At 42.5% G+C, this 24276-nt stretch overlaps 1 protein-coding gene across 1 annotated transcript in view; it reads right to left on the reverse strand.

The window, feature by feature from the left end:
* LOC133575324 (uncharacterized) overlaps positions 1-24276 on the reverse strand; it is a 54566-nt gene that overhangs the window by 6390 nt on the left and 23900 nt on the right. Inside the window, exons 8-46 of the mRNA XM_061927974.2 lie at positions 23866-23892; positions 18866-18934; positions 18695-18757; positions 18600-18635; positions 18485-18529; positions 18329-18406; positions 18182-18235; positions 15806-15871; positions 15387-15431; positions 15245-15298; positions 15121-15168; positions 14970-15054; positions 14865-14900; positions 14472-14645; positions 7871-7960; positions 7698-7781; positions 7518-7588; positions 7269-7457; positions 7010-7181; positions 6833-6922; positions 6653-6760; positions 6378-6472; positions 6159-6300; positions 5951-6064; positions 5704-5868; positions 5543-5629; positions 5332-5466; positions 5165-5263; positions 4985-5083; positions 4766-4905; positions 4567-4693; positions 4392-4472; positions 4210-4308; positions 4017-4064; positions 3661-3843; positions 3371-3501; positions 909-981; positions 699-773; positions 501-626 (exon numbers count right to left, since the gene is read on the reverse strand). Coding sequence (XP_061783958.2) covers positions 501-626; positions 699-773; positions 909-981; positions 3371-3501; positions 3661-3843; positions 4017-4064; positions 4210-4308; positions 4392-4472; positions 4567-4693; positions 4766-4905; positions 4985-5083; positions 5165-5263; positions 5332-5466; positions 5543-5629; positions 5704-5868; positions 5951-6064; positions 6159-6300; positions 6378-6472; positions 6653-6760; positions 6833-6922; positions 7010-7181; positions 7269-7457; positions 7518-7588; positions 7698-7781; positions 7871-7960; positions 14472-14645; positions 14865-14900; positions 14970-15054; positions 15121-15168; positions 15245-15298; positions 15387-15431; positions 15806-15871; positions 18182-18235; positions 18329-18406; positions 18485-18529; positions 18600-18635; positions 18695-18757; positions 18866-18934; positions 23866-23892 — 3703 coding nt within the window. The remainder of the gene's footprint in view (positions 1-500; positions 627-698; positions 774-908; positions 982-3370; positions 3502-3660; positions 3844-4016; positions 4065-4209; positions 4309-4391; positions 4473-4566; positions 4694-4765; positions 4906-4984; positions 5084-5164; positions 5264-5331; positions 5467-5542; positions 5630-5703; positions 5869-5950; positions 6065-6158; positions 6301-6377; positions 6473-6652; positions 6761-6832; positions 6923-7009; positions 7182-7268; positions 7458-7517; positions 7589-7697; positions 7782-7870; positions 7961-14471; positions 14646-14864; positions 14901-14969; positions 15055-15120; positions 15169-15244; positions 15299-15386; positions 15432-15805; positions 15872-18181; positions 18236-18328; positions 18407-18484; positions 18530-18599; positions 18636-18694; positions 18758-18865; positions 18935-23865; positions 23893-24276) is intronic.

Consider the following 24276-nt stretch of genomic DNA (forward strand, 5'->3'; position numbering starts at 1 on the left):
GGCTTCACGGTGGAAGAGGGGTTAGTGCATCTGCCTCACAATACGAAGGTCCTGAGTAGTCTTGGGTTCAATCCCGGGCTCGGGATCTTTCTGTGTGGAGTTTGCATGTCCTCCTTGTGACTGCGTGGGTTCCCTCCGGGTACTCCGGCTTCCTCCCACCTCCAAAGACATGCACCTGGGGATAAGTTGATTGGCAACACTAAATTGGCCCTAGTGTGTGGATGTGAGTGTGAATGTTGTCTGTCTATCTGTGTTGGCCCTGCGATGAGGTGGCGACTTGTCCAGGGTGTACGCCGCCTTCCGCCCGATTGTAGCTGAGATAGGCTCCAGCGCCCCCCGCGACCCCAAAGGGAATAAGCGGTAGAAATTGCAATGCATGTTTACATTGTTTCTTATGGGGAGCTCTGCTTCACTATACAAACTTTTATGAACCATGTTCAAGAAACAAGATCGTAAATTGAGTTTCCACTGTATTGTACATGACAGTATTGCAATCGGACCTGGTGGGCCTGCTGGTCCTTCTGGGCCAGTGTTTCCAGGCGGTCCAGTGTCGCCACGAGGACCATGTAAGCCAGGGGGTCCAGGTTCATATATCACCTTGCCATACCCTGGAGTACCTTTGATGCCTGAAGAAAAAGAAAAGTGTTGTAGAATTTATTTTCACTTTGAACCCTCATTTTATCTCATGTTCGACAAACCTGGTCGTCCTGGAAAACCTCTCACCCCAGGTGGACCCGTTGGGCCCGGGATATATCCAGGGTCTCCCCTATCACCTAAAAAAGGAACATGTTAAATTGTGTTTATCCTCAGTCATGCAAGGACAAGTGCTTGTCTGAGTAAGATATTGGAGGTGGTGTTGCACCCAAAGACTAACATCTGAATGTGGTATGTATAAAAATATTTTTTACCAGGCAACCCATGGATTCCGGGAAGGCCAGAATCACCTCTTGGTCCTGGATACCCAGGTCGGCCTTTTGGACCCTGGAGAAGTGAATCAGACAAAGTAGTTTATTCAAAGACTTCCTCTAGAAATATTTTGGGTGGTAAAAATTTGAGATTGACCGATATGGTTTTTCCACGGCTGATAGCGATTATTAGCGGTGATAGAGGCCGATCACTGATATCTGGAGCTAACATTCATCTCCGGTAAAATTGACATATTGGCGTTCAAATTTAGAATAATACTAATACAAACTCCAACATTTAACTTTGTGTAAATGCATGAAGCATGTTTATTTAAAAAACAAAGTAAATAAAAACAAACAAAAAGTGCAAGGAGTTTCTTGGCACAGTAACGTCTCGTATAAAGGTGAATACACATTTAAATAAATAAATAGCTTCCTGAAGTTTTGTATCCCCAAATAATTTGTATCTTCATAACGTCAACTGTGACCTTGGGGACGGCGTGGCGCGGTTGGGAGAGTGGCCGTGCCAGCAACCTGAGGGTTCCTGGTTCAATCCCCACCTTCTACCAACCTCGTCACGTCCGTTGTGTCCTTGAGCAAGACACTTCACCCTTGCTCCTGATGGGCCGTAGTTAGCGCCTTGCATGGCAGCTCCCTCCATCAGTGTGTGAATGTGTGTGTGAATGGTGAATGTGGAAATAGTATCAAAGCGCTTTGAGTATCTTGAAGGTAGAAAATCGCTATACAAGTATAACCCATTTATCATTTAACTGCGAATAATGAAGTGATTCAAATTCGCAAGTGTTGACATTGACTCACAAAACGTGATGTACGAATCATCAAAAGCAATATTTAGGTAGAGCATGATGGTAACAATCCACATTTTGTATTATTTAAGTTAAAGTTAAAGTACCAATGATTGTCACACACACTAGGTGTGGTGAAATTTGTCCTCTGCATTTGACACATCCCCTTGTTCACCCCCTGGGAGGTGAGGGAAACACGGGGCAGCAGCGGTGCCGCGCCCGGGAATAATTTTTGGTGATTTAACCCCCAATTCCAACCCTTGATACTGAGTGCCAAGCAGGGAGGTAATGGGTCCCATTTGTATAGTCTTTGGTATGACTCGGCTGGGGTTTGAACTCACAACCTACTGATCTCAGGGTGGACACTCTAACCACTAGCCCACTGAGTAGGTTTATTACCGTGCATTATTAGGCAGCCTACACTCACTTTTATACAAAATATTTCAGGGACACAAATCTTGCACGACAACTGCGCGTAGCTATTCTTTATCCTCTTTGTGTGTCCCTGCAATAAAACGAGTCTGACTAATCCCTCTATCACACAAACATGCCTCTACTCTAGTGTTGTCCCGATACCAATATTTTGGTACCGGTACCAAAATAATTTCAATACTTTTCGGTACCTTTCTAAATAAAGGGGACCACAAAAAATTGCATTATTGGCGTTATTTTAACAAAAAATCTTAGGGTACATTAAACATATGGTTATTATTGCAAGTTTGTCCTTAAATAAAATAGTGAACATGCAAGACAACTTGTCTTTTAGTAGTAAGTAAACAAACAAAGACTCTTAAGTTAGCTGCTGATGTATGCAGTAAAATAGTGTGTCATTTATCATTCTATTATTTTGTCAACATTATTGGCGGACCGGTACTTTTCAGAGGCGGTATAGTACCGAATATGATTCATTAGTATCGCAGTACTATACTAATACCGGTATACCGTACAACCCTACTCTACTCTAACTAGTTTCCATATTGATATTTTCAGCAGTTTTGTTTCGAGGGATTCACAGACACGTAGTAAGGTACTATGAGCTAGCAGAGCAGCCGCTTATGTTCATTAGGTTTTTTTTCCCTGTATTCTGCTCATAGTAACAATATTAGTAATTGTGACATGTAATAGACTGTCACTGGGACATTTATTACAATTCTGAGAGTTTTCTGATTTTACGTAGCTTCGACACATTCGTACACATTCTCTGCCGTGAGTTTGACGAGCCGGCCTAAGACCTTGGCTTCTGATTAGCTTTGCCTCTTACCGGTGCTTGGTTTGCGTAACCAACGCAAAACCGCTTTTGATCGGCTCTGCCTCCTACTTGTGCAGTTTGCGTACCCAATCAGATGGTGCCATGGCCACGAGAATGCTAGAGACTGCATCTGAGCCAAACTGACCAGTTTTAATTGGGTCCGTCGGAATAAAAATGGCAGACGGTTGTTTGATGGTTAATACATTTGAAATGATAGCAATGGTGATAATAGAGATGAAATATTACTATCCATTATCAATATTGAAAAAAAAACAAAAAACGATATTGATAAAAAAAAAGTCTGAAGCCGATATATGTTAAAATGCCAAATATATGCACAGATAATTGGCCCGGCTGATAATCGGTCAATCCCTGGTAAAAAAATACTTCAGATTATGACTTCAGCTCACAGATGGACCAGGAATGCCGGTCTCTCCTAGGGGTCCAGTGTAACCAGGAATCCCTGTAGGGCCCGGGTCTCCTCTGTCCCCTTTCAAACCGAATGCTGGGGGGCCTGGAGGTCCAGGTGGCCCATGAGAGCCTTTCATATAACAGAAACGAAGAGTTTCATGCAAGTCGAACACATAAAAGTGTTTTATAGTATGAAAACCATCAGATTGCTTTGGTAATTAAATGGTTTTGAGATGATGGTGTGGAGTGTCATGGAGGCCAAGGAACGAAAAATATGTTAGCTGCTTACCTGGCCTACCGTGACCACCAAGAGGTCCATGGTCTCCTTTTGTCCCAGGAAAACATGCCCCCTCTCTTCCCGGTGGTCCCCTCTGACCAGGGACTCCACGTCCACCTGAAGGTCCTTTCTCTCCTCTTGCTCCAGGAGGTTCTGTGCCAGGTAAGCCAGGAGAACCAGGATACCCAGGATCCCCTATAGAAAAAGGAACATGAGTCCATGTTGGTGAATTGAAAGGCGATGCTCAGTTTTAGCCTACTGTATGTTCATAAGTCTCTAGTTATGAACATTCTGCTCATGATTCTCAATAAGTAAAGCGTTGGGGAAACGAAGCGTTCTGGCAGAGAGCTTCTAAGTTTAAAACATACCTAGTTTACCAGGGAGACCACGTGGACCAGGTGGGCCCTCTAATACAACTGTAGACAAGAAGGAAGACATTTCAATTGCAGCCAGGACATTGGAAGCTCCATTTGCCACCACATTTGTTCAGAACTACAACACTAACTACAGAATGGACATTAACTCATCCTTGCGACACACATAACTTTTCCCATGCCTCACTTGTATCTCCTTTTTGCCCTGATGGTCCTGGAATCCCGTCCCGTCCCTGGTTACCTTTGGAACCTGGAGAACCAAGAGGACCTGGTGGGCCTTGGACACCTAATGTCACACACAAGGCAATGAATATAATGCAGACTAATTCAGTCTCAATTTGCTGTCAGCTATTTAATAAGGAACTTTGCCTGATGGTCCATTTGGCCCTGGGACTCCTTTCCTTCCTTGAATCCCATTTAAACCTCTTGGCCCATAATTGCCTGGAGAACCTGGAGCAGAAGGTGTTGGGATAAAAGACAATACACTGTTAATAGCATTTAAATGGCATATATCCACTTTTAACACATTGCCGGTGATAGGAACCATTTTGTCCATCAGGTCCTGGTTCTCCTTTAAAGCCAGAACTTCCTGGTAGACCCACAGGCCCAACAATACCAGGCTCTCCTTTTTGACCCTTCGCTGTATGAATATGGCTTATTCCTGGTTCCCCCTAAGGACAATGAACAATCATTATATCTAATTAGCACATACATTTAATTGTGGAAAAAAATAACTTTTACACCTTTTGTCCAAGTGATCCTGGTGGGCCATATCCACAATAATTTGGTTCTCCCTTTTCACCTTTGTAATCTCTTTGACCTGGTATCCCATTTATGCCTGGCGCTCCATGGTTACCTTGATCTCCTTTTGACCCCTTTGGCCCTATGAGAGCATTAACGACACACATATCAATAATGATAAAAAGCAGGTGGCTGAACTTAAACCAAATTGTGATTCTTACCAGTGCTGCCTCTGATCCCTGGGTCTCCTGGGATACCTGGAGCTCCTTGGTTTCCTTTTGCGAAAACTGCGCCATCAAAACCAGGCTCACCTGTGGGACCTGAGCACCAATAAGAACACAGAATGTCAAATAATTTTTCATTTTAGCATTGTATTGACTTTTAGGGTGCAAAATATGTACCTTTTTGTCCGGGCCTCCCTGGTGCTCCAGTATTTCCCCTTGGTCCTTTTTCTCCATTACTTCCAGGATCTCCCCAAAAACCAACTGCACCTGGGTCACCTTAGACAGAACTGCTAAAATATCAGTACATTATAAGATGCATTCGAATTAAATGGAAATTAGACCACCTGGCCAGCCAGGCTCTCCTTTGGGCCCAATCAACGGTAGTGGAGATTGAGGCCCAGGAGGACCCCTTTCACCAGGGTCACCAATCATTCCTGGTGGGCCCCAGGAACCTTTGATTCCATCAGGACCAGGGTCACCTATACAATTTAATTTGAAAATAGTCAATCTGGCTCTTCTTGTGTGTAAAGTTTTTCCTATGAATTCCTGATCTACCTATTTGGCCTGGTGGTCCGATAATTCCAGGCAATCCTTGTGGCCCAAATACTTGTAACCCATCTGGTCCTGGGTCTCCCCTGGGTCCTGAGAAAAAATAAGTTAATTAACAAAGATCTAAATGTAGAATGAGTTCTCACTGCAGTAGATTTCTGCCTTACCTGGTTGGCCTGGTAGCCCGTTTTGGCCCCTAAATCCTTTTGGACCAGTATGTCCTTGGGGACCTGGCACAGTTGGCCCAGGAGGACCAGGCTCACCTGGTGGGCCTGGCTTACCAAACCCAGGAAAGCCTTTGTTTCCCTTTTCACCTGGCAATCCATTGGTTCCTTTTGAAAGGGGGTGTGGCAAAGATGCATTGACAACACACAATGATGATCAGGTGATTAAAAACAACAATGGAACACATACCCGGATGCCCTGTTGTTCCATCTGGTCCTGCTGGTCCTGCTGGTCCCGAAAGAGAAGAATTACATGATCCTTTAGCACCCGTTGGTCCTGGAGGTCCAACTAACCCTTTAATTCCTGAAATGCATCATGTGAAAACATCCGAACATGTGGTTATTTTAGGATGGGATTCATTGTCATCACTATTTAACTGACTAAGGACTTTAGGAACCTCTTTCTCCTGGTGACCCTTGATTTCCTGGTAACCCCGGGTTTCCAGGGAGCCCAGGGATTCCCAGGTCGCCTCCAGATCCTTGAACCCCATCATCTCCACGTAGTCCTGGAAGGCCTTTGGGGCCCGGGTATCCATCACCCTCGGAGAAGAAGTAGAACCTTAAACCTTGGTATTTGGTAAATACTTGACTGTCGAGGTTGCTTTTGTATCACTGACTTTCAATCCTGGAAGACCTGGAGGGCCTAGTTGACCTGGCCGACCAGGTGGACCCACACCTGTGAGACCTGGGAAACCAATCATACCCTTCTCACCTGTATAACACACACACACACACACACACACACACACACACACACACACACACACACACACACACACACACACACACACACACACACACACACACACACACACTGTAGTACAGTACTATAGTGCAACACTAAGCATGAGTGTAAAATCCAAAGTGGCTAATTTGGGTGAGTATCCACAACCTTTCTCTCCATGAGCCCCTGGGGGTCCAGGAAATGATGCATCGCCAGCTTCCCCTTTCTGTCCCGGGGAGCCTGGTATGCCAATGAAACCTGGCACCCCTGGAACACCTGGATATAAGTTTGTCTATGTCACATCAAATGATAATTAGTTTATTGCACTGATATAGCCATGCAAATTACCTGGCCTGCCTGGTGATCCAGGTAGACCTGTAAATCCACGGGGCCCAGGAAGACCTTTGATGTAGATGGAGCTCGGTTCTCCTTTCTGACCTACCAGTGAAACAGAAGAAAGGCCGCACGATGTTCGACTGCCTGTCTTTCAGAGGTACTATACTGTAGGTCAACATGTTTATTCACCTGGAATTCCAGGTTGTCCCGGAAATCCAGGTACTCCAAAATCTCCCTTAGTTCCTGGAGGTCCAGTAGGCCCATATCCAACTGCCCCAGGGTAGCCTTGTGGACCTGATCTACCTGCAAGCCCAGGTGGACCTGAGAAACCTTTGTCTCCTTCTCCACCCTGATAGGGATACTACAAAAAGAATACACATGTCTATTATAATCCATATTTGATCAAAAGTTTAGAAAAAATGTTTGAAGAAAAAAAAAAGCTTCCCACGGAATCCCCTGGAGGACCTTGGACACCTTTGAGACCAGACAACCCTGGATACCCAGGGCGACCGTCTCTTCCGAGACTGCCACGGTATCCTTGATCTCCTTTCTCCCCTTTTATCCCTGGACTGGTATCGGAATATGGTTCCCCTTTTGCCCCGGGAAGGCCTGGAACGCCTGTTCTCCCAACAGGACCCTTAACAGAAGAAGGAATAATTAAACAAAAACTAAATTTATTCAATGTATATTTTCTTACCGGATTTCCAGGGAAGCCCTGGAGTCCCGGGAAGCCCAGATCACCTTTATCTCCCGGTCCTTGATTATATCCTGACAGTGTAGAGAAAACATTTACTACTGGTACAAACTTATCTTTGGGATTTGATCTTGACTACTTTGAATGTTTGGAAAGAGCAGAATAACTGATATCTCCTTTTACCTGGTAGTCCTGGTGTGCCAGGTGGACCGGGTAAACCTGGTTCTCCTGTTCCTGTGCACTCATAGCAAGGCTCACCCTTTTCCCCTGTTAAAAAACAGTTATTGTACTTCAAATAATTAGCACTTTGCTCCATCAACCAACATCGCAAAGTAAACAAAGTGTTATTTTCCTACCTTTCATTCCAAACACCCCATCGTATCCAGCCGGTCCTGGGATCCCCCGGACTCCCTTGCTTCCTGGCTGACCTCTGACCGTTGTGCAAGCTGCGAGCAACACTGACAGTTCAACATAGCATTCTTTTCTCTTCATTTAGCTGAATATGCTTCATATTGAATCACAATGAGCGCCTGTTGTAGCATTTGTTTGGCTTTGCAGTAAATGCTCTCTGCTGAGACCGTTTGATGTCGAAGAGAGCGAACAGACATAAAATGTTGCACATAGGTGCTATAAAAATACAATAAAAAGTCACATTTAGTCCATATTTTTTAATCCCCCTTGTTGCTGTGTTTATGTGGAGAAACAGTTTATCAGGCTGTAACAAAGCATAAAAAGGAAAGCATATCAATCACTTTATATTAGCAAGTGCAGTTCAACACACTATTAGCAAATTGTTCAAATCACTGACTGTCAATCATTATCTTTGGGAAGGCGTATATTATTTATTGGCCTCTCGTGACGAACATAAGAATATAAGCGCCAGGCTCTCTGATTCGTACAGAGTCAAGAATCATTGACAAAAACAGCTGTGGGTGGAGGCGAGCTCCTAACTTTAGCTCTTTATCAATGCCCCAAAATGGCAGCCGCTGCATTAGAAGTATCATGAGTGGTATCTACCTATCTACAGTGGGGTTAGGAATAGGGGACGCTGTGATGTATTTTGTCTCTTGTGACTTGAAAAGAGTTTGAATGTACCTAATGCTAAATCCATATGTTGTGTGCAGGAGAAAAAAAATAGCGGTGACGACTTGAATATATATACAAACCCCGTTTCCATATGAGTTGGGAAATTGTGTTGGATGTAAATATTAACGGGATACAATGATTTGCAAATCCTTTTCAACCCATATTCAATTGAATGCACTACAAAGACAAGATATTTGATGTTCAAACTCATAAACTTTACTTTTTTTTTGCAAATAATAATTAACTTAGAATTTCATGACTGCAACACGTGCCAAAGTAGTTGGAAAAGGGCATGTTCACCACTGTGTTACATCACCTTTTCTTTTAACAACACTCAAACGATTGGGAACTGAGGAAACTAATTGTTGAAGCTTTGAAAGTGGAATTATTTCCCATTCTTGTTTTATGTAGAGCTTCAGTCGTTCAACAGTCCGGGGTCTCCGCTGTCGTATTTTACGCTTCATAATGCGCCACACATTTTCGATGGGAGACAGGTCTGGACTGCAGGCGGGCCAGGAAAGTACCTGCACTCTTTTTTTATGAAGCCACGCTGTTGTAACACGTGCTGAATGTGGCTTGGCATTGTCTTGCTGAAATAAGCAGGGGCGTCCATGAAAAAGACGGCGCTTAGATGGCAGCATATGTTGTTCTAAAACCTGTATGTACCTTTCAGCATTAATGGTGCCTTCACAGATGTGTAAGTTACCCATGCCTTGGGCACTAATGCACCCCCATACCATCACAGATGCTGGCTTTTGAACTTTGCATCGATAACAGTCTGGATGGTTCGCTTCCCCTTTGGTTCGGATGACACGATGTTGAATATTTCCAAAAACAATTTGAAATGTGGACTCGTCAGACCACAGAACACTTTTCCACTTTGCATGAGTCCATCTTAGATGATCTCGGGCCCAGAGAAGCCGGCGGCGTTTCTGGATGTTGTTGATAAATGGCTTTCGCTTTGCATAGTAGAGCTTTAACTTGCACTTACAGATGTAGCGACCAACTGCATTTAGTGACAGTGGTTTTCTGAAGTGTTCCTGAGCCCATGTGGTGATATCCTTTAGAGATTGATGTAGGTTTTTGATACAGTGCCGTCTGAGCGATCAAATGTCACGGTCATTCAATGTTGGTTTCCGGCCATGCCGCTTACGTGGAGTGATTTCTCCAGATTCTCTGAACCTTTTGATGATATTATGGACGGTAGATGTTGAAATCCCTAAATTTCTTGCAATTGCACTTTGAGAAATGTTGTTCTTAAACTGTTTGACTATTTGCTCACGCAGTTGTGGACAAAGGGTGTACTTCTCCCCATCCTTTCTTGTGAAAGACTGAGCATTTTTTGGGAAGCTGTTTTTATACCCAATTGTTCCCAATTAGCCTGCACACCTGTGGGATGTTCCAAATAAGTGTTTGATGAGCATTCCTCAACTTTATCAGTATTTATTGCCACCTTTCCCAACTTCTTTGTCACGTGTTGCTGGCATCAAATTCTAAAGTTAATGATTAATTGCAAAAAAAATGTTTAGCAGTTTGAACATCAAATATGTTGTCCTTGTAGCATATTCAACTGCATATGGGTTGAAAAGGATTTGCAAATCATTGTATTCCGTTTATATTTACATCTAACACAATTTCCCAACTCATATGGAAACGGGGTTTGTATTTAAACAGTGTCCATTTTCAACAGTGAAATGATGATTCATTTGGAGAGGGTGGGGCGTTGTTTCATTTGCAATCTGGGAACGCCTCCAGAATGCACTCAAAAAACGGGTCATAATAGTGCATTCCATTTGTACTGGGAAGTCGGAGTTCCATTTGTACTGGAACGCCTCTTGAGGTCGGCTTTCCGCCTCGGAAAGTCAGAGCATTCTCACCAACCGAGTTTGTTTAAAAAATGGCTGCTTTGAATGTAAACAATGATATACGTTTCTATAATATCCATTATTAGCACTTCTGATTAGTTTTTGTCGCACTAGATCAGCCATATACGATGTAGTGAAGTGAATTATATTTATATAGCGCTTTTCTCTAGTGACTCAAAGCGCTTTACATAGTGAAACCCAATATCTAAGTTACATTTAAACCAATGTGGGTGACACTGGGAGCAGGTGGGTAAACAGCAGGGACTAGGATGGCAGAGGCGGGAATTGAACCTGGAACCATCAAGTTGCTGGCACGGCCACTCTACCAACCGATCTTTGCCGCCCCGTATTGTATGTATTTATTTTTGTACGTGGACATCGGGGGCGGTACCTCTGGATTGGCAGACCGGGGTGGTGGTTCCTCTCTTTACGAAGGGGAACCGGAGAGTGTGTTCCAACTATCGTGGGATCACACTCCTCAGCTTTCCCGGTAAGGTTTATTCAGGTGTACTGGAGAGGAGGCTACGCCGGATAGTCGAACCTCGGATTCAGGAGGAACAGTGTGGTTTTCGTCCTGGTCGTGGAACTGTGGACCAGCTCTATACTCTCGGCAGGGTCCTTGAGGGTGCATGGGAGTTTGCCCAACCAGTCTACATGTGCTTTGTGGACTTGGAGAAGGCATTCGACCGTGTACCCCGGGAAGTCCTGTGGGGAGTGCTCAGAGAGTATGGGGTAATGGACTGTCTTATTGTGGCGGTTCGCTCCCTGTATGATCAGTGTCAGAGCTTGGTCCGCATTGCCGGCAGTAAGTCGGACCCGTTTCCAGTGAGGGTTGGACTCCGCCAAGGCTGCCCTTTGTCACTGATTCTGATCCTAACCTTTATGGACAGAATTTCTAGGCGCAGTCAGGGCGTTAAGGGTATCTGGTTTGGTGGCTGCAGGATTAGGTCTCTGCTATTTGCAGATGATGTGGTCCTGATGGCTTCTTCTGGCCAAGATCTTCAGCTCTCACTGGATCGGTTCGCAGCCGAGTGTGAAGCGACTGGGATGGGAATCAGCACCTCCAAGTCCGAGTCCATGGTTCTCGCCCGGAAAAGGGTGGAGTGCCATCTCCGGGTTGGGGAGGAGATCTTACCCCAAGTGGAGGAGTTCAAGTACCTCAGAGTCTTGTTCACAAGTGAGGGAAGAGTGGATCGTGAGATCGACAGGCGGATCGGTGCTGCGTCTTCAGTAATGTGGACGCTGTATCGATCCGTTGTGGTGAAGAAGGAGCTGAGCCGGAAGGCAAAGCTCTCAATTTACCGGTCGATATACGTTCCCATCCTCACCTATGGTCATGAGCTTTGGGTTATGACCGAAAGGACAAGATCACGGGTACAAGCGACCGAAATGAGTTTCCTCCGCCGGGTGGCGGGGCTCTCCCTTAGAGATAGGGTGAGAAGCTCTGTCATCCGGGAGGAGCTCAAAGTAAAGCCGCTGCTCCTCCACATCGAGAGGAGCCAGATGAGGTGGTTTGGGCACCTGGTCAGGATGCCACCCGAACGCCTCCCTAGGGAGGTGTTTCGGACATGTCCGACCGGAAGGAGGCCACGGGGAAGACCCAGGACATGTTGGGAATACTATCTCTCCCGGCTGGCCTGGGAACGCCTCGGGATCCCCCGGGAGGAGCTGGACGAAGTGGCTGGGGAGAGGGAAGTCTGGACTTCCCTGCTTAGGCTGCTGCCCCCGCGACCCGACCTCGGATAAGCGGAAGAAGATGGATGGATGGATATTTTTGTGTTTTATACATTCACTGCTAGCATTAGCGTCTGTGTTGCCTCTTCAACCACCATGTTTTAAAAGAGTGCATATTTCTCAATAAGTGGTTTATATTCAGACAAGGCAATCGCAAAAATAACATTCGTGGACGCGGCCGACTTGATTTCCGACCTCGTACCTAGAGCGCTCACAACTTGGCTGTGACGTCATTCTTCCAACTAGTGGTGTAAATGTAAAAGAGCAATACACGACTTTGGAGCCAAATGTATGTTAAAGCCTATCCAATACATATTATCCAGACCACAAGGAAGTGTTTTAAATGTCGATTAATATCATCATAAATTAATATCATCATAATTAATATCATCATAAATTAATATCATCATAAATCCCCATCCAGGGTTCCTAAAGCTATCAGCAAATCTCATTTAATGTTTTGTAATGCCACTTTAAAACATGTATATGCTTATTATATTACAAGTGTCTGTATAAGTTCAAGTTAAAGTACCAATGATTGTCACACACACACTAGGTGTGGTGAAATGTGTCCTCTGCATTTGACCCATCCCCTTGATCACCCCCTGGGATGTGAGGGGAGCAGTGAGCAGCAGCGGTGGTCGCGCCCGGGAATCATTTTTGGTGATTTAACCCCCAATTCCATCCCTTGATGCTGAGTGTCAAGCAGGGAGGTAATGGGTCCCATTTTTATAGTCTTTGGTATGACTCGGCCGGGGAATTAGAATTGTCCCGCAAGTATGTTTCATGTGAGAATTTATTTAGATTTATTTATTTTTCTGTAGTAACATCCTGTGTTCTGACTTTGTGCACAGGCCGCAGACAATGGCCAATTAAAAGGTTCGGCCTGTCAATCATCACACAGTACCTTCAATCAAAAATTATTGAAAAAGGAACTGCACTTAAGACCTGTAAATAAACATCCAATTCTGAATTAGTTGATCAATATAATTTATCTAGAAGTCATTTTAAAAATGTTATCTCTGTAAACCATGCTGTAAAATCCATATCCTCTGAAAATATGACTTATAATAGCCACAAACAGGAGGACACGTTTTATTTAAAACAATTTAGAACAAGTTAAAATGTTTTATGGAATAAAACGAACATCAAAACTAGGAATTCAAAAAGACATGTCATAGAAAATGGATGGATGGATGTCATGGAATGATATTTGGAAAAATGCCAATAAACCCTTTAGATGCATTAAAAATAAACTTAAGTCAATTTAACATCTTGAATAAATTGTATTTTACACCCTCTCAGTTGTTTAAAATGTTTGTATAAAGCGTCAGGCAGCTGAAGGAACTCTATTCCATTTACTGTGGGAATGTGGGAATGTGAGAATTGCCTTGTTTGTCCACCCGAGGCCACTGTAGGTCACGTGAGGTGTCTGTGCCACGAGAATTGCTAATGTTAGCCAAGTTAGCTCAGGTGTGTTGAACTGGCGACTGAAACAAAGTCGTGTATGAAACAAGCTCAGCTTGTTCATGAACATGACCTGGTGTCCACAGTTCAGGACTACGCGTCTACAGTCTACAAGTTTGGACCTCCAGAGCCGTCTGGTGTTGCCGTCCAGCGGAGTGTCCGCTATGGAGGCAGCGCTTTTCCCGCCTTCGGACCTTACAAGACCTTTTGTTTCCAGTTTGAAAGCCACAGACGATAAAACGAAAAAAAGAGCTTGCTCATGAACATGACCTGGTGTCAAAGTTCAGGACTAGGCGTCTACAGTCTACAGGTTTGGACCTCCAGAGCTGTCTGGTGTTGCGGCGGAGTGTCCGCTATGGAGGCAGTGCTTTTCCCGCCTTCGGACCTTACAAGACCTCTTGTCTCCAGTTTGAAAGCCACAGACGATAAAACGAAACAAAGAGCTTGCTCATGAACATGACCTGGTGTCACAGTTCAGGACTAGGAGTCTACAGTCTACAGGTTTGGACCTCCAGAGCCGTCTGGTGTTGCCGTCCGGCAGAGTGTTCGCTATGGAGGCAGCGCTTTTCCCGCCTTCGGACCTTACAAGACTTCTTGTCTCCAGTTTGAAAGCCACAGACGACAAAACAAAACAGACAGACGTAGCAATTTATCGATGACCGCAACGTTCTTAAGTTAATTTTCATTTATCGTTGGTATTGACTAACTAACGTCCTTACGTGCCTTCATTTTGGCAGAATACATTTCATGACTTTGAATGCCACCATCATTTGTGTAAATGGACTCTTCAAACATCTGCACGTACGTTTTCCTTTTTCGGGAGGGCTGCGTGGGCCTTGATCCCCGGTCGGTCCTTGATCCCCGGGGTCCCCTTCCGGACCAGTAGGCCCCGTATAAATCTCGCCCGGTTCTCCGGGATCCCCTTTCGGGCCCGGAAATCCATCAGGACCTGGTGGACCTGCAAAGTTCTGTGATCCCCCTGTAAACAATGTAGTGAGAGATGATGAGCTGCAAATACTGTTGGTGCATTTTGTACATGTTATGGGCAAAAGTCTTGGGACACAACACGAAGATAATCTGTCAAATAGTACAGTAGTCCGACAGCAACGCTTCAGAGGTCTGGTGTTTCAGGGAGTTTCTTCAAGGTCACTTCCTGTGGCTATGTGTTCTAAAAAATGTGTCCTCGATTAGTAAGCACCTGGCGGGCCAATAGGTCCGGGAAATCCGTCAAAACCTAAAAAAGAAAAATAACCCATTTCATTTGATGCATTCCCTCATTCCACTCAGACCTGTGTTCGTATACCTGGGTGTCCTACAAGTCCTGGTTGTCCTGGATGACCTGGCTCCCCAGGGTAGCCCTTTAGTAGTCCATCCGCAGGTGCCACTGTCTGCAAATGGAACGAGCTTGAAAATCATGTTAGAAAATATTGTGCATTGAAAACTAGGAGGATTACTTTTAGTTCCCCCGGTGGACCAGGGAGACCTCGATCCCCCTTTGCCCCCTGCAGAGGACGGAGCACACAGTTAATAAAACCCATTAGAATGATTGTGTTACGAATGGATGTTGTTATGACTGACCGTTGCTCCTTGAGTTCCTGGGTATCCGGGATCACCTCTAGGACCAGACCTTCCCTAAACACAAGTTATCATCAGCACACACACACACACACACACACACACACACACACACACACAGATGGTCTGCAAACAACACCCCCACCATAAATCCAACTTGTCCAGGTTCGCCATCCTTCCCCATCTTTCCCTGCAAGGACAATGAAGTTCAGTGAGGACGTTGGGTCAGTACACTTGTGTTTGCTATGAAGAGAACAGTCGACGCAGCGCCTCTGGCCTTCATTTATTTTCCTCTTTTTTTTTTGTTGGGGACACATTACGTGCCAGTCATCATAAAAGCTGTGACTCCAGGTCCTCTCTTGCATTTTTCACTGAGGCTGCTTTGCTTTGGAGGGAGATGTTACTGTGATCCTAGTTTCACTTTGATGCCTTTCAAAGGCGTGAGAGAATATTCAAGTCTGACAACACACATTCATTTACTTCAGTACTTTACTTTACTGCCCTCTGCTGTTCAACATACACTATTTAAATATCTCTACAGCACATAATGCAATATTTTCTTACTTCTGCACCTGGTTGACCTCGGTCTCCCTTTGCTCCTTTTGTGTAGGAGCCCTCACCAGGGTCTCCCTGGGGAGGAAGAAAACACTTAGGGCCAAACTCAATTACTAATCTGCGAACAAAGTCACTGAATTACAAAGTCATAATATAAAAAAAATAGCGGTAATTTTTTTGCGCAAGTGTTTAAAAACTACGAAGAAAAAAGTGAAATCGTCCTAATATTATACAATTGGTAATGCTAAGGGAAGGAAGTGCTTGTTTTGGGACCATAAAGTTGTACTTATGCAAGACAAATGTTGTCATGATATGAGTTATAAAATGTTACCAAATTACAAGAATATAGTTGTAAATTTACAAGGAAAACTTGCTAGTACCAAAGTGTAAGTATTTCATTAAAACAAAAAGGATTTTACTAGAATAAGAATAAGAAAAATATATATTTTTTTTTACATGAAAAAAAGCTGTCATTTAATGAGAAACAAAACTTGCATTATGATAACAAAAAGGGACTCATTTTATGAAACAGTCATATCATTGCAAACAAAAAAGTCATAACCTTATGAGAATGAAGTTCTGATTTTGCAAAAATGTAGTTTAAATGTTACACGAAAAAACATATTTTTGGAGGGAAAAAGTTCTAATATTACAGGAAAAACATTTTTATTTTATAAGTTAAAACATTTCTACTATTCTAAGAATATGGTCATCATTTTACAAGAAAAACCTACAAATAATATGATACCAAAGCATAATATATATATATATATATATTTATTCATTACAAGAATAAATCTGTCATTTTGTGAGAAACAAAACTTACATTATTATAATAATAATAATAAAGCGTCTTTTTAAACAGTCGTATTACTACAAGAAAAAAAGTGGAGAAAAAAGTTATAATATTACGGGAATCAAGTTTAACTTTTTTATTTTATGAGTAAAAAAGAGTTCTACTGTACTAACAATATGGTCATAATTTTACAAGAAAAACCTCCAAATAATACGATACTAAAGCGTTATTTTATATATATATATATATATATATATATATATATATATATATATATATATATATATATATATATATATATATACAAACAGTATATATATTTATATTTATTTGCAAGCCGTCATTTTTTGAGGAACAAAACTTACATTATAATAATAAAGCAGCCTCAATAAACAGTCGTATTACTACCAAAAAAAAGTCATTTTTGGGAGGAAAACGTTCTAATATTACGGCAATCAAGTTTAAAATGTTTATTTTATGAGTTAAAAAAAAGTTATACTACACTAATAATATGGTCATAATTTTACAAGAAAACCCTCCCAGTAGTATAATACCAAAGCAGAAGTATAACATTTAAAAAAATCGAATAAGAGTTAAGGTATTTAGAATGAAAATATACTATAAATAAATATATAATATATTTTTACAAGAATAATTTCAGTCATTTTACGAGAAACAAAACTTACATATTATAATAATAATTAAAAAAAAAACTGCCTCATTAACCAGTTGTGTTTATTCAAGGAAAAAGAGTCGTTTTTTTGTAAAGTTGTAATATTACGGGAGTCAAGTTCAACATTTCTGCGATGAGGTGGCGACTTGTCCAGGGTGTAACTCGCCTTCCGCCCGATTGTAGCTGAGATAGGCTCCAGCGCCCCCCGCGACCCCAAAAGGGAATAAGCGGTAGAAAATGGATGGATGGAAGTTCAACATTTTGATTATATGAGTAAAAAAGTTATACTGTAATTTTATAAGAAACACCTCCTAATACTATAATACCAAAGCGTAAGTATTGCATAAAAAATATTTCACTGAAATAACAGTTGTGATATTTAGAAGACCAATCTTTTTTATTTTTTTACAAGAATAAAATGGTCTTTTTATGAGGAAAAACATTTAAAATTAATTTGTGTCATTACAATAAAAAGTGTCATAACTTTATGAGAATGAAGTTGTAATTTTGCAAAAAAAAAAGTCATATTTTTGGAGGAAAAAAGTTACAGGAGTAATAGAGTTCAAAATATTCCTACAGAATACATTTTTATTTTTATGTAAAAAAAATGTAATATTGCAAGATGAAGGTTGTTTTTTTCCATAATACTAAAATGACAAAAAAGCTACAATATTGAAAATAATCACAATTCATGAGAGTATATTTTAACAAGGAAAACAATTTTACAATTATAAAGAGAAAAAAAAACCCGTCACAATTGTACAAAATACACAAATTATACACAAAAAATAAAATAAAAATCTCTCTCTTATTTATATAAATGTTATATTATATCATTATTATTTATTGTATACATTCTTGTCACTTTACAACTTTTTTTCCCTCCTACTTTGACTTTTGTGTGGGAGAAACTTACCGTAGCGCCTTTGCAGCCTTTGTCTCCTGCGTGGCCCCGGGCTCCCTTGGCCCCCTGGCCAACAGGTCATGACAATACATACGTGATGTTGTGTTGAATAGTCACTACGTGATAACGTGTCTGTTGTCTCCTGCACCGCCACTCTACCTTCAACACAAGACTCTGAGTGAAGTAGTCCTTGATCCGCCCTGGGGGTCCAGGTGGTCCTGGTAGACCTTGTCTCCCCTACATAAACATTCATGGTGAAATAAAAAGATCACTTTATAAAATGTAATCATACAGTTTTTAGTGAAAACAAAAGACCTTTAGTCCACGGGGTCCTGGGGTAGCCCCTAAGCCTTCTTGACCCTACAAGGAGAAAAACAGCTTTTGAGTTCTAGTTTTGTTCTGGAGATCTAAAGCTGCAGTACATACTTACCTTAGACCCTGGAGCACCTGCACGGCCCGTAGACCCCTGTTCATGGAATCATCGTTTATCGATCCTGCGACATGTAACCTAACTTTTTCACTTACAACTGGACCACGTAGTCCTGCATCTCCCTTTGGTCCTGGTTGTCCGTGGAAACCTGGCTCTCCCTACAACACCAGGATTATTTGATCCTCCGCATGAAACATCCAAGTTGTGTACTCTGACTATTATTGTATGAATATTGTCAACACTTCAATGTATGCAAAAACATTTACCAGCTCTCCATCTGTCCCAGGAGGTCCTGGTACTCCTGGAGCTCCATTCACCGACTCTGGGGACTTGCCCTGGACAGAAGCAGGTGAGGAAAGCTAGCCTTTGTTTGTATTCTCCTGCCGTGTGTAGCGTGTGAAGTAGTCCTCCAGTGATAATTGTTAGGGATGTCCGATAATGGCTTTTTGCCGATATTCCGATATTGTCCAACTCTTTAATTACAGATACCGATATTAACCGATACCGATATCAACCGATATATACAGTCGTGGAATTAACACATTATTATGCCTAATTTGGACAACCAGGTATGGTGAAGATAATGTCAGGCTTGCCCCTGACAGTTTGGTTGTGTTTTAGTTTTCCCTCTGTGTGTAGTATTTCCTGTCAGCGCTCTTGTTTTGGTTCTGTTTCCTGTTTGTCTCCCTGAGTGCTGTGTCCCCTCAGCTGTGGCTGATTGGCACCTGGCCACACCTGGTGTCAATCAGCCAGCTGCTATTTATACCTGCCCTACCCTCCAGTCACTGCTGGATTATTGTCATTGTCATTGTCGCTAATACTTGTTGTCACTACTACCTGTCGTTGTAGCTCTGTCTACTTTTGTTCACTCTGCTCATGTCATAGTTCCTTCGTGTCACAGTAAGTGTTTTTGTTTCTTGTCCACAGTTAGCATTTTTGCTATTTTAGTTCATAGCCAAGTTTGTTCTCCGCCTTGTGCGCGCCTTTTGTTGTTACCCTTCTGTTTGTTTTTTTGCCATAGTGTTTAATTAAATCATGTTTTCTCGCTCAATGCCTGCCGTCATCTTTGCATCTTGGGGTTCGTCACCAACAAACTCTGACAGATAAGTACTTTTTAAAAAAATGTATAAAATAAGATAAATAAATTAAAAACATTTTCTTGAATACAAAAGAAAGTAAAACAATATAAAAACAGTTACATAGAAACTAGTAATTAATGAAAATTAGTCAAATTAAGGTTAGTACTATTAGTGGACCAGCAGCACGCACAATCATATGTGCTTATGGACTGTATCCCTTGCAGACTGTGTTGATATATATTGATATATAATGTAGGAACCAGAATGTTAATAACAGAAAGAAACAACCCTTTTGTGCAGAGGTGTGGACTCGAGTCACATGACTTGGACTCGAGTCAGACTCGAGTCATGAATTTGATGACTTTAGACTCGACTTGACAAAATGTAAAAAGACTTGCAACTCGACTTAGACTTTAACATCAATGACTTGTGACTTCACTTGGACTTGAGCCTTTTGAATTGACATGACTTGACATGACTTGCTACTTTCCCCAAAACCCAAAGATGAAAAAGTTATTCGGGAGCGCTCCGTATTTTTCATTGTGTACTTGTCTATCAGCGTTGCGTGTGTCAGCTAGTGTGCTGTCAGTACAACAGCCAATCAAATTAGATCTACTTTGTTTTCATCACACAGCATTCATCCAATCAAATTGCAGGACAACCAACGAAGAAGACATGTCCAAACCACACGCCAGTGAACAAAAAATGATACCTAAAATAATTTTGTTTGGGTATAAAAATTACGAGGTGGTCAACACAAAACGGTTTGCAGTATGCAACACATGCGGTTCGAAAATTACTGATGGAGAGGTAACAACTTCCAACTTCGTCCGGCATTTGAAGTTGCACAAAGAACGGTAAGTTTTGAATGTAAGATAACGTTTATTGGCTAAGTAACGTGACTTTTATTTGCAGTGTAGTTAAATCAGTGAGGCTGTAAACTCACTGCTAACGTTATAACGTTATTGCAAACACGGGAATCTGTTGCAGTTCACTACCTTATTCATACTTTTTGTTCAGTGATTTTTTTAAGCAGGGTTACGTTAGTCAATATATCACACGTAACGTTAGACGGCGGTCAGCAGCACCGCGTATTTTAGCCACCTAAAAAAAGACAAAAATAGTAAAATAAAAGTCAGTTAAAATGTATACTATATTATGAATATGTGTACCGTTTTAGCTAGCTTTCTGACATACTGTTGGTTGTTTACCTCAGTGGTCCCCAACCACCGGGCCGCGGCCCGGTACTGGTCCGTGGATCGATTGGTATCGGGCCGCACAAGAATTTTTTCTTTTTTTTTTCTTTTTAATTAAATCAACATAAAAAACACAAGATACACTTACAAGTAGTGCACCAACCCAAACAAACTCTCCCCCCCCTTTTGTTCTGGGCATTGAACATGAAGACTCTTCCTTCACTGTTCCGAGTGGCCATGAGAGTCTTGGCAGTGCCTGCCTCCAGTGCTCCAGTGGAGCGAGTTTTCAGCCATGGTGGCATCATACTACGCCCCCATCGTGCACAAATGACTGACAGACTCTTGGCTAATTTGGTCTTTTGCAAATGCAATGCAGCATAGGGCCCTGACATATAAAAAGTACAACTTTTTTGTTATGTTCACGTATATGTCATGTCTTTTCAATGTTAACACTTTTGTACAAATAAGTACATTTGCACTTTATTTTTCAATGTGTTTGTTCTGTAAAGGAATGAGTTAATGTTTAAAATGACTGGTTAATAGTGCTATTATAAAGTGCAATGTCAGCACAATTTTCTTTCCTGCAATTTAAAATGCACTTGTTTTAATAAATAAATACAGCGTTTGAAAAGCATACACAATCTGTGTTAATATATTAGTCTGTGGTTAAAAGGACTTGAAAGGACTCGAAACTCAAAATGCAGGACTTAGGACTTGACTTGAGACTTTCCAGTCTTGACTTTGGACTTGACTCGGGGCTTGCCTGTCTTGACTCGGGACTTGACTCGGACTTGAGGGCAAAGACTTGAGACTTACTTGTGACTTGCAAAACAATGACTTGGTCCCACCTCTGCTTTTGTGTGAATGAGTGTAAATGGGGGAGGAAGGTTTTTTGGGTTGGTGCACTAATTGTAAGTGTATCTAGTGTTTTTTATGTTGATTTAATAAAAAATAAAATAAAAAAACGATACCGATGATAAAAAAACGATACCGATAATTTCCGATATTACATTTTAACGCATGTATCGGCCGATAATATCGGCAGGCCGATATTATCGGACATCTCTAATAATTGTGTGTATGTGTATGTATATTTAAATCAAGAGCACGATTACTAATTTAGTGTTGATATTTAAGTGGGCCCTGGGGCCTCTGTAGTGGTAAAGTTTGGCCCTGAGGTCAAAAAGGTTAAGTCTTATATATCGTGTATATTGCGCAACCCTCGTGAGTGTACACTTTGCTGTCATTAGGTGTGATAATTGATTAATTTATTAGTGACTAATACATAAGTATTATATCTGAAAAGGGTGGTGTTCTTGGGTACTCCAACACAAAACCATGTCCATAGGTAGCAGTCCAAGAAGAATTTGCAGAAAGATGACCAACTATTTTCTTCCATTTCTGCATCCGCATGGGGACAGCGTGGCGCGGTTGGGAGAGTGGCCGTGCCAGCAACCTGAGGGTTCCTAGTTCGATCCCCACCTTCTACCTTCCAACCTCGTCGCGTCCGTTGTGTCCTTGAGCAAGACACTTCACCCTTGCTCCTGATGGGTCGTGGTTAGGGCCTTGCATGGCAGCTCCCGCCATCAGTGTGTGAATGTGTGTCCTGGGCATGACGTTAAAGTGCATCCGGCAGTGGAGGCTCCTCCATGGGGTCTTGGGGCACTAGGAGGTTAACCCCTTTACTACTGTTACCCCAGGTGGCCCTTGGCAAAGGCCTAGTACCTGACTGCCCCCTAGCCAGGGATACGGTGAAGACCTCAACGGCGGAGCAGGCGGAAGACGGTAGATGTAAAAACTACCACAACGGCTGCGATGGCGGAAGAAGGCACCCCCACATCCATGTGGGGACAGTTATGGGGAAATAACAACCCAAGACCGCAATGGTGGAACAGGCGGAGGACGATTGCTAACCCTATGGAGCGTCACAACGGCTGGGATGGCGGATGAAGGCTGCAGGTCTCCAGTCGTCTTGGACGACTGACCCGGATTTGCCAAGGATCGTGTGGTGACTGTCTGTGCACCAGTCTCCCCACGTTAAACAAAGTCACGCACAGGCATCCTCCATAAAGGGATACACCCCTACCAGGAGGATCGTCATACTCGCTTCGAGTGACCGCCGATGATGATGATGATGATGAATGTGTGTGTGAATGGGTGAATGTGTAAATAGTGTCAAAGCGCTTTGAGTACCTTGAAGGTAGAAAAGCACTATACAAGTATGACCCATTTATCTTGCAGAAGGAACCAGGTGCTTTTATCGGAATAACGCAACACAATCCATCCCTTCAGCACCTCTATCCAATCATCTTCCATCCCTGTTTGGTGTGTGTTTTCCACAAAACCCCAGGGCTCTAATTAGTGCAGGGTCAAACAAACAAAACAATACTGTGGCTGTAGGCAACCTCCTGATGTTAAGTCCAAAAGATAGCTGCATTGGAAGGGGTCTGTTTCCAGCAGATTTGCTTCATCATGTTGCTGAACTATGGATACGGGCTCAGCAGTTTGGTCCTTACCACCATTACAACTCCTGCTATTGTGCGGTGATCAACATTTTGGCCACTAAACGACCATGTTTTCTCATGCACTCTAAATCCATCCATCCATCCATTTTCTACCGCTTATTCCCTTCGGGGTCGCGGGGGCGCTGGAGCCTATCTCAGCTACAATTGGGCGGAAGGCGGGGTACACCCTGGACAAAATCATTGTTCCTAAAAAGAGGAGGTTTCATGTTTTTGACAAACTCGAACTTGTCCTTCATGTGCGTGATGGAAGACAGAATTGTACAATAGCATCTCCTTGTGGTCCCTCTTCAACATATTGCAAAATGAGCTGAGGGAGCCGAGGGAGTGCTCACATCATCTTCTCACATATGAATATATTTTCCCACTGCCTTCCAAAAAGGGCCGGCCTGTGCACTTTTGCAAAAAGACACTTGTAGAAAAAGTACTTAACAAGTGACCTCAGCTGGCGCAGCAAATACTTGATTACCTTTGGTCCAGGAGCGCCCGGTGGACCCTGTGGATGAAAGAGCAAAGTCAGAGGACAACAGTGAAGATCTTCTCTGATGACTACCCCTGGGTGATGCAGTAGAACATCAGACGCAGTGAGGAAGTAGTTCAAAACTTTGGAATGGCCGTCATGCACGACTGCAGGTGACCGCATGTGTTTCAAAACATGTGGTTTGTGTTTCATTTGGCGTTTTTCAGACATTTAGGAGAAGCCTCAGCAACGATCTTCTGAAGCAGGAAGTGTCAGTTTTGATCAATTAATTTTTACATTTCACTATTAACAGCATTTCGACTTCTTTTTACACTTGTATGAAAGCTGAGAATGTTGAAATGTTGAAATTTTACTTTTATGTGTATATATATATATATATATATATATATATATATATAT

The sequence above is a fragment of the Nerophis lumbriciformis genome, linkage group LG35 (assembly GCF_033978685.3).
Source record: "Nerophis lumbriciformis linkage group LG35, RoL_Nlum_v2.1, whole genome shotgun sequence".
In the NCBI taxonomy this organism is placed as follows: Eukaryota; Metazoa; Chordata; class Actinopteri; order Syngnathiformes; family Syngnathidae; genus Nerophis; species Nerophis lumbriciformis.